General features: G+C 32.3%; 1 protein-coding gene and 1 long non-coding RNA gene across 2 annotated transcripts in view; both read right to left on the bottom strand.

Annotated features, from left to right (window-relative positions):
• Positions 1-1,389, bottom strand: part of LOC132747137 (uncharacterized) — a 1,920-nt gene extending 531 nt beyond the window's left edge. Inside the window, exons 1-2 of the mRNA XM_060736458.1 lie at positions 642-1,389; positions 1-420 (exon numbers count right to left, since the gene is read on the bottom strand). The exon at positions 1-420 is cut by the window's left edge and continues 531 nt beyond it. Of these exons, the coding sequence (XP_060592441.1) occupies positions 1-420; positions 642-872 (651 nt within the window). The 5' untranslated portion in view covers positions 873-1,389. The remainder of the gene's footprint in view (positions 421-641) is intronic.
• Positions 1,390-4,760: 3,371 nt separating this feature from the next.
• Positions 4,761-12,965, bottom strand: LOC132747145 (uncharacterized). The gene is made up of 3 exons (XR_009628087.1): positions 12,830-12,965; positions 12,342-12,513; positions 4,761-12,204 (listed from the first exon to the last, which is right to left on the bottom strand). It is a non-coding gene; the product is annotated as an uncharacterized LOC132747145 (long non-coding RNA).
• Positions 12,966-14,167: the final 1,202 nt, after the last annotated feature.

Raw genomic sequence — 14,167 nt, forward strand, 5'->3', positions numbered from 1 at the left:
TGTGGAAAATGCTGATGAGTTCGCGGAATTATTTCCATCACTCCATGATCCAATTAACAAATCATGAAAATCAGTTTGTCCGAGAATAGATTCAATTGTATCATTCGGTAAATGTGTGCCGCTTTCTGTCACTTCATTTAAATTAAGAGGATACTCGTTATTTTGAAGGATGATATGGCTCGAAGAAAAATTGTCTGGGAACTGATTTCTTGGTTCTTTAAAGAATGACGGCGGAAGTTTTCTCTTGCGTAATGGCATCTTTGAAGAGTTTTGTGCGGACTTTCCTGACTTATCAGAGCAACATTTTTCATGCAAAGTTCTCGGATCAAACAGAGCCTGTAAGGATTTTATTTGCACGCCTATTTGTGACGTTTCACGACGGTGAACCTTTTGATTTGGATGACTTTGGACATCAACTACCTGAAATAATAATGTTTAATTTTTATTAGAATTTTCTTAGCAAATTTTTATCTTAGGTCACCTTTGTTGCTGTAGTGTATTGTTTAGTTGACATTTTTCCTCTACTTTATTTTAATTTTACAAGCTACAGATACAGTTACTTATCTATGTTTTATATCAAACAATTGTCAGAAGAGAGTTATATTATTGTTTCTAAAAAAACACTTTTAAAAATATTGTACCTTATACTCTTCGGAAGAACCTGTTTGTGGACCGGAACAACGTTTCAATTGTTTCTGTAGATATTTTCTATGGTTTACTTTTCTTTTAGATTTCGATGGCTTATCCAGAGCCAACTTTATATTGCTGGATGCCATGTCCACGAAGCTAAGTAAACTTCTGGTGGCATTCTCATTGTTTTTATCCTGCTCAATCGCACTAAATTCATGAAAATCTGTTTCCATTTCAAGCATTAATTTAACAAGTTTAAGTCGCAAACTATTTCAATACAATTTCTCAAATATTATAAGTGTCCGAGTTCCTATTCGTTTTAAAAAGGAAAAATATTCCGTATACAAATAAATCCATTATTTTCTGCCATGTTCTTGAAAGAGATATTTGCAAGATAAATTTTGTTAAACCATCGTGAATTTAAATCAAACTTTCCAGTGTCTAAAATCTGTAATCACTTTAAGAAAATGAAAAATGATTATTTTATTTTAATTCTCGCCTGTGATAATTAACGTTTACAATCCAAAATTGTTTATTTTTCACACGATGAGTCTGTTTCCGTCCCTAGATCTTGAATGAAACGGTCCGTGCTCAGACACATCCCAAATCGTTTCTCACAATGTCTTTATATAGAGATGAAAACAGGTAATAAATTAAGCTTTCAAAAAGAGATTACTTGTGAATGTGGAGACAGGTTAATGCCTTGAAGTAGTACAGCTTAATCAATACTGTATCAATGTCAAACACGAGAGAGCTACTTTTGGCTCCTTTGCAAAATATATTCATTGGAAAAATGCTGTTTTCTGATACAAAAAAATTGCTACGGTCTTTGGTGTACAGTACATAATTACAGATTAGAATGATTTTATCTTCGACTGGTCTAATTTCTATTGGTACTATATGTTAATTAACAGCATGTTTGTAATATTCGATACTTTAAACTTAAAACTTAATCGAAATATTAAAATTTAAAAAGGATCAACCAATCGGCAGAAAATACATGATTTATGGTCATAAACTTCATATAACCTTTAATGACAATACATATTATCGATACTGAACTATCGAGTAGAAAGATTTTGATGCAACCAGTACATATTATAATTTAAAGCATGTTCCTCCACTGCATTGTCTTCGTGTAGACCACAAGTGGTGAGCTCCTCGAAAGACTTGTGAAGAATGAGTTTTATTAATTCGGGTTTATGATAAGGATGGAATGTTTTACAAAACAACCACCTTCTAACAGTAACTGATACTCAAAATAAGACATATCTGTGGCTATAAGAAATCAGTAGCTTGCTCAGCCCTAGTAATTGGCAATATGTCCTCATACATTGGCACTCGATACCTAGTCAAGAGGATCGAGCGGCTCGAGAGATGTTTAAAAAGACTGCTATTTTTTAATCATGTGGCAGTTGAATGAATCAGTTAACACTAAACTTGTAAGACAAACCTTGACTGAGGACATTGGTAAAATCCCTCGTTTTGATGACAGACATCGAAGTCAGTAACAAAACTGTAATTTGAAAACTCAGCTAATGTCCGCTCCCGTATCATAACGTATGGACTAATCCCTCTTTACGAGTCCGTGCTTCATAAAAGCGGATTAAGGCGAGCAAAGTCCCTCATTACTAACCAAATTTATTCCGTTTCATACAGGTGAAGCTCCCGAAATAGAAGGCTGTAAAAGTTTTGGCTCATTGACAAGTGATCGTTAAAATAAAGGAAACAATCTGACATGTGAACTTAGTAAATTGTTTCATTAAAACATGATAAAAAGCCGAGTCGTTTAATTATTCATTTAGAACGATCCGAAGAATATGCAAATGATAAATTTAGTGTGTATGAGTCTGTGTGTGTAGCATGTGGCTTTAATATTGCAAATGAAAAATTTAGTGACAAACTTCATAATGAAATGTTTTTGTTTTAAAGTTCTGTATTTCTGAGAGTTATTTAGATTTGGCAAATCCTTTAGTTCTTGAATTTTAAATTGTCATGGACATACTTCTAACTGGCCTTCTTTTCATCCTTTAATATGTACTAGTGAATATCAAAATGAAGATGCCCGCACCTGTTTTGAATAAATTACCAATTTTATAACGGATTACAAACTTATTTATCATTTCATGTGCATTGTGATATGTCACAAAGTCTAATTTCTGCCTGGGTGGACTCTAAACCTGAATTAAGCGGTTGATAAAAGTATGTTTAAAGGTATACGACAGACAGTAAACTTTTATTAAAATTACAAAATTCTTTGGGATAAACATAAAAAATCTACTTTGCCGTTGCTTAACGTTATTACACCGCTTTATGACCTAAAAAGACCTATTTGCATTATTTTTCGATTGTAATAAAACTGATTATTCAAATTTCTCCAAAAAGACACACTTTTTGTCGAGTTTTATGGTTATATAAAATAAACTTTAGTAACTGCCAACTCCTTTCTCACGATTTGGAGAAAATGTATGACTGTCGTGTACACTGTATATAAATTACGCCTACGATTGTACAAATACACCAACTTAAACAGTTAAATAATCACTTACATACCTCGTATTAATTATATGAATTTGTACACGGAAATTTTATTTAATTGATTTAGTTTTGTTTTTGCATCATATTTTTCGACGGGTTTGTTGGCCGGTTTCCGTTACCATCAAAGAATCAAGTTTGAAGCAATTTCTATGGGTCGGAGAACTTTAATTATACATGAATTGAACTGATACCAACATAGAGGACATGCAAATCTAAACTGATTCCTCATAATTAATTGGTATTTTTAAACATGTTTGGTTATGTAAATTAAATAACTAAAAATGAAAGTTATCATACTGTCACAAAGACACAGAATAATGTTGATTTGATTACTGCTTTGTATGAACTGAACCCCCAATAGTTCCCCCATTCTTCTTTTCTGGTGAAAGATTTTCACAGGTCCATCATGCAAGAATACGTAATAAATGTAGTAACCTAAACTCCGACTTATTTTACAACCACTTACGTGATAATCAAAAATGTGACTGTGGATATACCATAGAGGATGCAGAACACTATTTTTTCAAATGTCCGTTATTTCATCAACAGCGCCATCAATTATTCATTAATACCCGCCCATATCATCCTTTAAGTGTAAAGAAACTGCTGTTTGGAATTGATAACTTGTCGTCTGAAGATAATGACATTATTTTTGGGCATGTTCAAAAATATATAAAGAATACGAATCGTTTTAGAACTTAATATATCTTAATAATAATTAAATATAACTCCGTGTTTCTATTTTTAATGCTGGTCCAGTAACGGAAATGGAGGCGAAACCTGTTTTATTTTTTTTTCTCAGAGGAAAGGTGAACAGAAGTTTGAATGTTTTTAGAATGTGTGTTTTTTTTCTATTTCATGGTATTTAATCCTAATATCAATTTTTTTTGTTGTTTTTTTTTTTCTCATAATATTTTCATCTAAATACTTAATATCAATATAGATATATATAGAAGCAAACTGTAAATATTGCTCTGATGATGCGCAAAAAACATATATTTTCTTGTTTCTTCGCCTAACACATTAATTACGTAAACAAGTTTTGTATCTTTATAATGAACATTTTGTTATTTAAACTTGCCTGGGAAGGGCCTTCACTAATGTTGGTAAAACTTGTGGCCCAACCCATTTGCTTCAAACTGTTAACATACATGTTTCCTTATTCGTATTTATTTATTTATTCTGTTTTGTATAAATGTAATCTTTATGTTACATGTACATGTTTCAAGCAATAAAATATGATTAAATCAAATATGAACTGAACATTATTAACAATAGTATCGTAATGGAATATTCATGGTACGTCTGTACATTGTAGATACCATAGTACAACGATATTCCTTTTTTTTAGAATTTGGAATATTAGGAGCGTAGGGAATAAATGATAAAATACTTAAATTTACGATGCTTGAGCGCCATCTGCTTAGTTGGTAAATTTTGAAGGAAGTCCAGAAATAAGTAATCAACAAGTACATTGCATAAATACTAAATATTGTTTTGATTTTAACAGTCAATTAATAACTCTTTGTTTTTGATCGTATTTCCATTTTTTATTTATCAGTATGATTTAGAAAAATAAAAATTCTGTAAAATATAGATATATTCAATAAAAACAAAATATTGAAGAAAAACAAACAACTTTAAGGCTTAAAAGCCCATAAGGCACATATATATACAAATCTTTATATGATGAACATTTTATACATATAACAATATTTGAAGTTTATCAATATGATTGACAAACATAATCTAATATTGTGGAGAAGGCTTTTCAACATATAGATAACAAACATAAACAATGTCCATCGCTTTGTAAGAATTATCTCAAGAGATCACTTGTGTATTATCGGAAGCACTATAATTTCATCTAAGGAAGCATTAAATACAACTCAATAACACGAAAATTGCAGCTACAAAAGTCAACCTTCAAAGAAATTAAATAATGTATAAGAGACATAATATATTACAATATAATATAATAAGATACATGTACATTACAAACATGTTATTTCTATATGTGATCAGACTATATAGTGTTACACACATGTGTGAAAGACACCTAAACAAAATACAACATTGATATCAATATATTAAACAAAAACATATTATACGATTAAGTGATAGTGCATAGTAGTTTTGATTTTAAAATACGTAATTAATCAATCTAGAGAAATATTCATAAAACATGAACTATCTTTTGTTTTTACATAAAATATTTAGTTACGTGCTTGAATGCATTGCATATGAAAGTCCCAAGCATTCTAACTACTAGTTATGTGATATGGCTGATAATGCATCATCTTACAAAATCTCATTACATTTACATTATAAAAATGTGACTTACAGAAATGAAAATACTCTTTGAAATAATTTCATGAAGCACAAAAATAATTTAATCCTTGTGATCAGTAGGACATTTGCCATGTTGTGGAATAAGATTTAAATGATATTATAATGTTGCTATAGATATAATGTAGAGGTCGAGCATCAAATAAATAGAAGTCGAAGGTTCTCTTGACTTCAACCACCCATTTGTTGCGACAACAGCATAGAAGGCATCTTGCATTTAATACCCAAAATGAGTTTGACATTGATAGGAAAACATTTTAACACAAAACTTAAAAAGGAAGTGGGAATAGTTCACTGTCTTCTTTGATAAGTGCTAGAGAATAGACAAATACTGGAAAGTGAAAGAGAATTCCCTACTATAGGAGGTTGACATCTAATGACAAGTCATGACGTTCCAGAAAGGGTGTCGGCTTAAACTGGGTCACTTGAATGGGAAATGGCAGACTTGTACCAAAGATCAAATAAAAAGAGCGAAATGTTTTGTTCTAAAGACAAGTTTTGCATCATGGGGTTTGAATAGATGAAGTTTTTGATATCACAGCCAGATTAGTCATGAAATCATTAATAAAGGTTTAAGATGAATTTATTGATATCAAAGATAAATTATGAAATCATTACAGGTGGTATTTTTTTTTCAAACATACGTGTCATGATTTTTAATTTCCGAAAAATGAAAAAAAGATAAAAAGTGAATAGTAATTAAGATACAGACAAGTGGATGAAGCATTAATAAGAAATAATGTTGAATTTTATCTCTAATAAAATATACTGCATGCAATTGTATTGTATATTTCTGGTATGTTGTTCCTCACGTACTTTGCTGTTTAGGAAAATGAACTTTAATGTATGCATGTGTGGTCAAATAGTGAAAATTAGAATCCCCAAAGAAAGTTCAAAACGACAAAATTGAAAATGTTGCAGGCTCGGTTTGATTGAGCCTGTTCATGGACGGTACTGTTGACTGCAAACTACCGTCCAGCCCGCTGGCACCGGCTTAAACAGAGTTCACATTTAAATATGGAAATGGCGAAATTTTGAATTTAGAAACATCTGCAGAAGTTCCGGAAGTAAGACATCTGATATTTGTAGAGTTATTGACCTAATCCAGAATTTAACCATAGACTTTAGACATGTAGGACCACCTTTAAATGTTCTTGATATGTTTATTAACTTGTAGTGCATCAAACCTTGTAATACAAAAATAGTGTACTAGAAATTTTAACGAGTAAGAAACGCGGGTTGGCGGATAGGGGGTGTTCAAAAAGTGACGTGTTTGGAGAAATTGCTCTTGTTGGTACAGAGAAATTGCCCTTGTTGGTACAGAAAATAAGTGTCTGTTAGTATTTAATTCGCATATTTCCTCATTGAACATATAAGAAACATAAAAGTATATGGAAGCCCTTCATAGGGTTGCATGGTAGTATAAGTGTCACAATCCGTCGGACAGACAGTAAAGTCGTTTCAAAGATATAAACTTTGTACGTATTCTAAATCATTTTCACTAAATTTCAACAGTAAATGTTACATTCTGAATTTGTTTATACGATTATTTCAAGCATTTACAATATTGATTAATGTAGGTATATGTTTTGTCTTTAGTGCCGAGTGTTAAAACAGTATAACGTGTTTGCTCTTGTTTATACAGAAAATTAAATTTGTCTCTACTAATATTCATATCGCATATTTCCTCATTGAACATATAAGAAACATAATTTAAGTATGAAATAGAGAAAATAAGAAATTTTGATTTTAGAAACATCCGCAGATGTGTTCATATGGCGGTTATCATGTAACCTTCAATGTGATACGTACTTTCGTGCCATTCCATGAAAAGCGGCGTATGGTCCCCAAGTAAAAGATAGCGTGTGCCCTAAACGAGAAAAAAATGGGCGGAACAAAAACAAAATCGAATTTTGAAAGGGGGTCAGATGTTGTGAAGCCTGTAAACACAGATAAGACGTCAAAAGACAAATTGAAAAGAAGGCAACATATCCTAAGGGTGATGCAGGAATATTGGAACCACCCAACTAGACAAATGCCGAAAAGTAAAAACTTAAAGTATAACAAATAGGTACCTTAATAGGGTGGTATGGCAGTATATGTGTTAGATTCGGTCGGAGTCCGAGAGACAGAAGAGTCGTTTCAAAGTTACGAACTTTGTATGTATTCTTAACTATTTTCAATAAATTTCAACAGTAAAAATTATATTCTATTGTTTGTTTTGTACGATTATTTCAAGCATTTACAATATTGATAAATGTAGACCATGATTGGTCTTAAGTGCCGAATATATAGCTTATACCCGTCACATTATTTGGTTAGACCGATAGGGAATATTCAAAGAGTAACAGGATTTCACAATTCCAAGATTTATTTAATACTGTCATGGTTCATAAGAACATGTGACATAAAATACAAAATTGTGAACATGTTACAGCCGGAACACAGAAAAATATACATATAAACAGGAGAAATAGACATAAATACAGGAGAAGGAGTGACAATTATATTGTACCCGTAAAATAAAATTAAAATATGACTAGTTTCTTAATGATAAACGAAATTAATGCTTCATTAACAGAATTTTCTAGGAGACTAATATGATACAGTATTAAACTTGTTATTTGCATGTTGTAATTATTTCTTTACACACCGGAGCAAGGTTTTTTATTTGTTTGGGTCATTAGACCAAACAAATAATGGTAGCGAAATTTCAGAGTCTAATTATTTGTTTGGGTCGTCAGACCAAACAAATAATGGTAGCGAAATTTCAGAGTCTAATGCTGTTAATTGCAAATGCCTAAAGAAGTCCACTTTTTTGAAGCGGTTACTTCCCTTTATATGTACACTAACGCCGAAAAATTCAGGGGAGATCAATGCGTAAAGATTGTCAAATGACAGGCGCATTAATTTTCAAGCAAAGTAGTTCCCGAATGGTCGAAGATTTCTAATATTGTTTCATTCTTTATAGATTTACATGCTTACAGTAAGCTCCATGATTATTTACATCTGTGTTTAGCGTCGAAATAATAAGAGTTTCAAACCATAATTTAGAATAATATGGTTTTCTTCGGGCCATTTACAACTACATTTAACTTCACCGAGGCCGAGGGGTTTGCACGCTCGCTTATGAATCGAGAGGTCTCGAGTTCAAATCCCAGTTGAGGCAACTCATTTTTTTTCTTTTTTTTTTTAAGTCAAATAAACATTGAATTGACTATCAGCGTTGCAATTAGTCTAATAGCTAATTTACTACAGTTAAAACACTGGAAAGAATTGGTGGCACTATACAAAAACAATTTGGTTTATAATCTCACAACCTTCACCTTTCTGACATTCTGAGACCCAAACGAATTCAGCGCCTTCTGTGCTTTGATTTTTAAATGTGATTTTCAAATTTCAATGCATTAGGATATTAACAATAATGCGGTTTAATAAATGACGTCTACTATAAACAAAATGTGAACAATAAAAGAGATAATGAAATTCGTCACCCAGTTGGTTTGATTCACATAAAATACATATACGTAAGTTTCTCTCTATCTTTCTCAATTGGCATATTATGATTTTTGACAAAGCTGAAGACAGTTGCCAAGGAAGTATGTTAAAATACTCTTCTACAAACTCTGATTTATATAAAAGATAGTTTAAACATTTGTTTAAAGATTGGACGTCACTGTTCCAAATTTGGGTGAACTGATCTCCAAGTTTGGACTTAACAAGACTTTTGAAATTAAGCGGACATATAGGTACAGATTGGCTTTACCAATAGTTTGATAAACCAAGTTCGTCCAAAGTATCATTCACAAAAGAAAGCCACGGTAATTCAGTTTTATATCTAACAAATACAGAGTATGCAGTCTTATAAATTTTGCAAGTTCATGTTAAATGTTGAATTCTGCTTAAGCCGGTGCTAGGTGGCGTGGACGGTAGTTTGCACTTGACAGTACCGTCCATGAACAGGCTCAATCAAACCGAGCCTGCAACATTTTCAATTTTGCCGCGTTGGGCTTTCTTAAGGGATTCTTATTTTACTCTATTTTAAATAAAATATTACAAATCTTATCATCTGTACCTTCAAAAGCTTACATCTGTTAATGATTCTTCTTTTAATTTGCAAAGATATCGGAGTAAAGCTAAGTTCACCATATAACATAAAATTGTGAGTACTTTGCTTGAGGTTAAGTACAATTTTGTAAAATTTAAGCTGAAACTGATCAATACTCTTTATTTTTTTTATTTTCCCAAACTTCAGAGCCATGATATATTGAAAAGGTTCATATGAATTTTTTAAAGCAAACTTTACAAGACTTAGTTCGAAAACAAACATCAAATGTTACATTATATGGTGAATTTGGAAGACTTCCACTATATTTTATGCGTAAGATAAGAATGATTACATATTGGTTTAAGATAATGTCAAACACAGATTCTCTTATGTATAAATTATTTATGAAGCATGATTTTAATGGTAATCCAGTACTCAGAGTAGCTTTTTAAACAAAACCTCAAGATTTATATATTTAGCTAATGTTAAAAGAAATATGTACAATGACCATATTGCATTTTTTCATCATTTTTTAAAATTAAAAATGAGTTTGTACTAGGCTATAGTTATTATACGAGTTGATATCGGTAATGAAAAGTTGATTTCGGTAACTTTACCGAAATCAAGTTGATTTCGGTATCGTAACGTACCCATAAGGAAGAATAGGAACAATCATTATATCAAACGATCTACAGATAGTAACACTTTATCAGAGAGAACTTAGCTTTCTTCGCTTGATCTGTAAGACGTTTTCTAGTTTTAGTTTAAGGGCTGCGTTCATTGAACGCCGCCTTTCCTTGTCGATCTTGATTATCATATTTTATGCTCACAACCGCGTGGCGGCTGTAAAAAGTCTCTCCGTACATGCAATCAATGTTGTTATATTTTCATCCTCAAGGGATTGTTCGGCGTTCATTGTGGGTGTCCCCCTCCTTGTCCATGGGGGCTGCGTTCATTGAACGCCGCCTTTCCTTGTCGATCTTGTTTATCATATTTTAGAAAATTTACCATTTTCTATAAATTGAATATCTAGATAAGAAAAAGCACTTAAGTTCTCATTATCAAAAGAAAATTGAGTTGCATCTTCCATACGATTTCTGCCACTAGAAAATATTACAGCCTTTTTTTTGGCAGAGGTCATTTTTAAATTCCAAACATTACAATATTCTAGCATAGCATTTAATGCAATCTGAAGCTCATCTGCTCATTACTCCTCGATCATTACTTAATAAGCTTTTCAAATAATTAGCAAGTGTATATAGACCAGCATATTTGTCAAGCATAAACTGTGAAAGATCATTTAGAAATAACGAGAACAACACGTGTGAAAGATTTTTCTCTTTGTCTTACGCCATATTACATGCAAAAAAAACATGCCTTACACTTGTCTGGAGCATAACTCAATCACTATAAGTCGGATTGACTCAAAGCTTGGAAAACACGCTTCTTTCAATGACCCAAAGTGCAATGCATTGGAATCGTTACTCTGCACTTCTTAATTGTTGAGTTATTGCCCTCTGTTTATGTTCATACTTTATTTTTGTCCGGGCCATTTCTCCTTAACTATAAAAGCTTTGTACTTGAAACTTCATGGGATGATAGATCTTATTAAGAAAAAGTGCAGTGCACAATAACCGGTACTCTGTACTTCATGATTTTTAGACTTATTGTCCTTTGTTAATTATAAAACTTTATTTTTGTCCAGGCCAATTCTCCTACACTTTTAAAGCTATTGACTTGAAACTTCATAGGATGATAGATCTTGCTGAGAAGTGATATACACAAGAACTTGTACTCTGCGCTTCATGATTTTGAGTTATTGCCCTTAGTTAATTTTCTTACAAAATTGGCTTGTCCGAGCATAACTTGGTCACTATAAGTTTGATTGACTCCAAATTTGGTATGTAAGCCTTTTTCTTTGACCTTAAGTGCAGTGCTTAAGAATCCATCACAGAGTCCTCCATTTGATCTGTCAGTGTAAAACTGTTCCATGATTTTTTTTATTTTTGATAATATAACAGTTTTAATAATCCTGATGTAACATTGTTACAATCAATTCAAATGCCACTAAAGTTAAAGGTACATGTACATTGAAAGAGCGGTGTTTATAATTAACATATATTTAACAAGAAAATGCATAGATAACAGCTATACTGTTCACAAGGCGACACAGCCGACTCGCGGGGTTCTAGTTATGCGAAAATATAGAGTACGAATTAAAATTGTTCGTGCGTGTTGGCCGCTTCCTGTTGGCTGAAAGGTTTTAGCTCGAGAAGTTGCGATTTTTATCATGGGTCTCATGTGGTAATAAAATTTTATGAAAATATAAAAAAATAGCATCAATTCATTGTATACATCCTTACACTTTTAAAGAAAATTCAATTTAGTTAAAAAATCATGCACTCAGATTAGATTTCTGTTTATTGCTAAACAAATTGCGGACAAATTGTTTTTTTTTAATTGCCTGTTCATGTTTTGCTTCTGTCTGGAGTTGTGCAACAAGTTACAAGAATCAGAAGACCTTGAAGTCGGCTTGGTGTGTTAATTCAACTTGCATCTATTGGCATACCATGCGTCTTTACAGATGTTAAGTTCTAGCATCTGAGGTGTCTATCATGCTTTTCCTTCCACCTGTATCACTGTACAACGGAATGAATGAAATATATAGCTGGCCTTATTCATGTTATTTTATAAATATTTATTCATTTTCTCATTGTAATTTATATTTTATATAAACATAAATGAATATTGCTATATTTGGGCAACATTTTGGTACCTTTATTAAAACACATGTTAGCTGTTGTGCACACATGCTGTTAAACTTTCAGGTGCCTCATTTTCATCTTCAGTGGGCATTGCCGTCTCATCCTCATGATTCTGTTTTCTCTTTCTTTCCTGTCAAGGCTTTAAGTTGACCAAGGTCATCTGTGAAACCGTTTGATAGTGATCTGAAGAGAAAAAGTTTTTTTTTTCAATTTTTTTAAGAAAATTTACATTGTGACGTATGAAACCTCAAACAATTCTTTGTAATTTACAACTGCTAAAAAAATTGGTGATTATACACTTCAAGATGTTTAAAAGAGATAGCAATCCATTTTGTGACTTGATATTCATGTCTGCTAAGGCAGAAAGACCTTGTATGTCAGAGTCATAAGTTTAAATTGTACTACTAGTATACTATTATTCAATAAGCTATCAAGCTAGCTAAGGTTAGATACTAAAGGTTAATGACTTGAAATTATTAAAGCAGATTGTCGATTTTACCTTCTTTCTATAAAACTGGTTCCATGTACAGAAACACTTGTCTTGGATTCTCTATTCAGCCCCCACAGTGTACTCACTGCCATCATCATTTTAAATAATAATGTAGCAACATGGCTACATGTTTTTCCAAGTCTGAAATCATAAAGGTATGGTAATGCTGATCAACCTTTGCATACAGAATGTGTTGTTAATTTTTAAATTGCTGTAGCGATGGCGCTATATCTTGATTTTTTGACGCGTGTTCGAAGCATAAGCATCAAAATTTACAATAACAAATGTGCTCATAGTCATACTATATTATATCAGTAACAGTTTCTTTTATTATAAAGTCAATATTAACATTAAGCTATATAAATTTACTAACCCAGCTTTGATGTGCAGTGAACACATACAATTATTTTTTTGGTCTTTGTCCAAGGTAAAAACATGGCTCATGGGGGGCTTATCATTTTGCTCTCTGTGAAGGGGGCTACCTTTGCCTTTGACAGCAACAACGATAAATCTTCATCGATGGAAAATAAAAAACTTCTTGCACATGACAAGAATTTTTATAGTAGTATGTTTCCAGAAGAGGATTTGTAATGCCTTTGGCTTTGCGCTAGTTTTGAGGTTTCCAGGTAAATTTATCAACTAATTGCAGATTTTGGAAAAAAACAAACCTAACTTTTGCTACTTGTGATGCAACTTAGCAAACCTGCCTGGATTTTTTTTTTTTGTTTTTATCTTATCAAGATCTAGGTAATAACTATCAGCGGCCAATTGTTGTTTTTTTCCAAACCAGTCATTGCACTTGCGGCGAGAATGCCGAATAAACCAATATCATGGCTTGGTGCTATTTCATAAATTTGGGTGCGGGCAACAACAGTGTAAACTGTAAGTTTCCATGATGCAATATTGTCATGTGTCATTCCTTGGTCCCCAATTACTGGTAGCTTGAATGCAGAAAATTGTGCTTAAGAAATAGTAAATGTCCCAGCAATATGCAATACCCCAACATAATTTTTTCCTGTACTTTAACAGCCAAATAAAGGCTGTTTTCCGCCCTAGCCAAAATGATAGGTATGTTTCCCTAAAAATGCTAATGTTTTTCCCCTAAGATGCCTGTGCACATTCGTTGCACTTAACAGCAGCTGACTTTATATCAGCTAGAAAGCTGTCCCTATGGATAGCTACTGCTATGTACTATGCATGTTAAATTGAATTGAATTTCTCAGTTGTTAGAATTGGATTTTCCCCTTTTCTGATTTATTTTGCTATATTTTCCGCTTTATAAAGCCATAGGTTGTATAAAAAATTGAAGAAAACAATCACTGAAACCGTGCCATTCAGTCTTCCTGT

This window comes from Ruditapes philippinarum, unplaced genomic scaffold (genome assembly GCF_026571515.1).
Source record: "Ruditapes philippinarum isolate M1 unplaced genomic scaffold, ASM2657151v2 ctg4255_1_1_1_1, whole genome shotgun sequence".
Taxonomy (NCBI): Eukaryota; Metazoa; Mollusca; class Bivalvia; order Venerida; family Veneridae; genus Ruditapes; species Ruditapes philippinarum.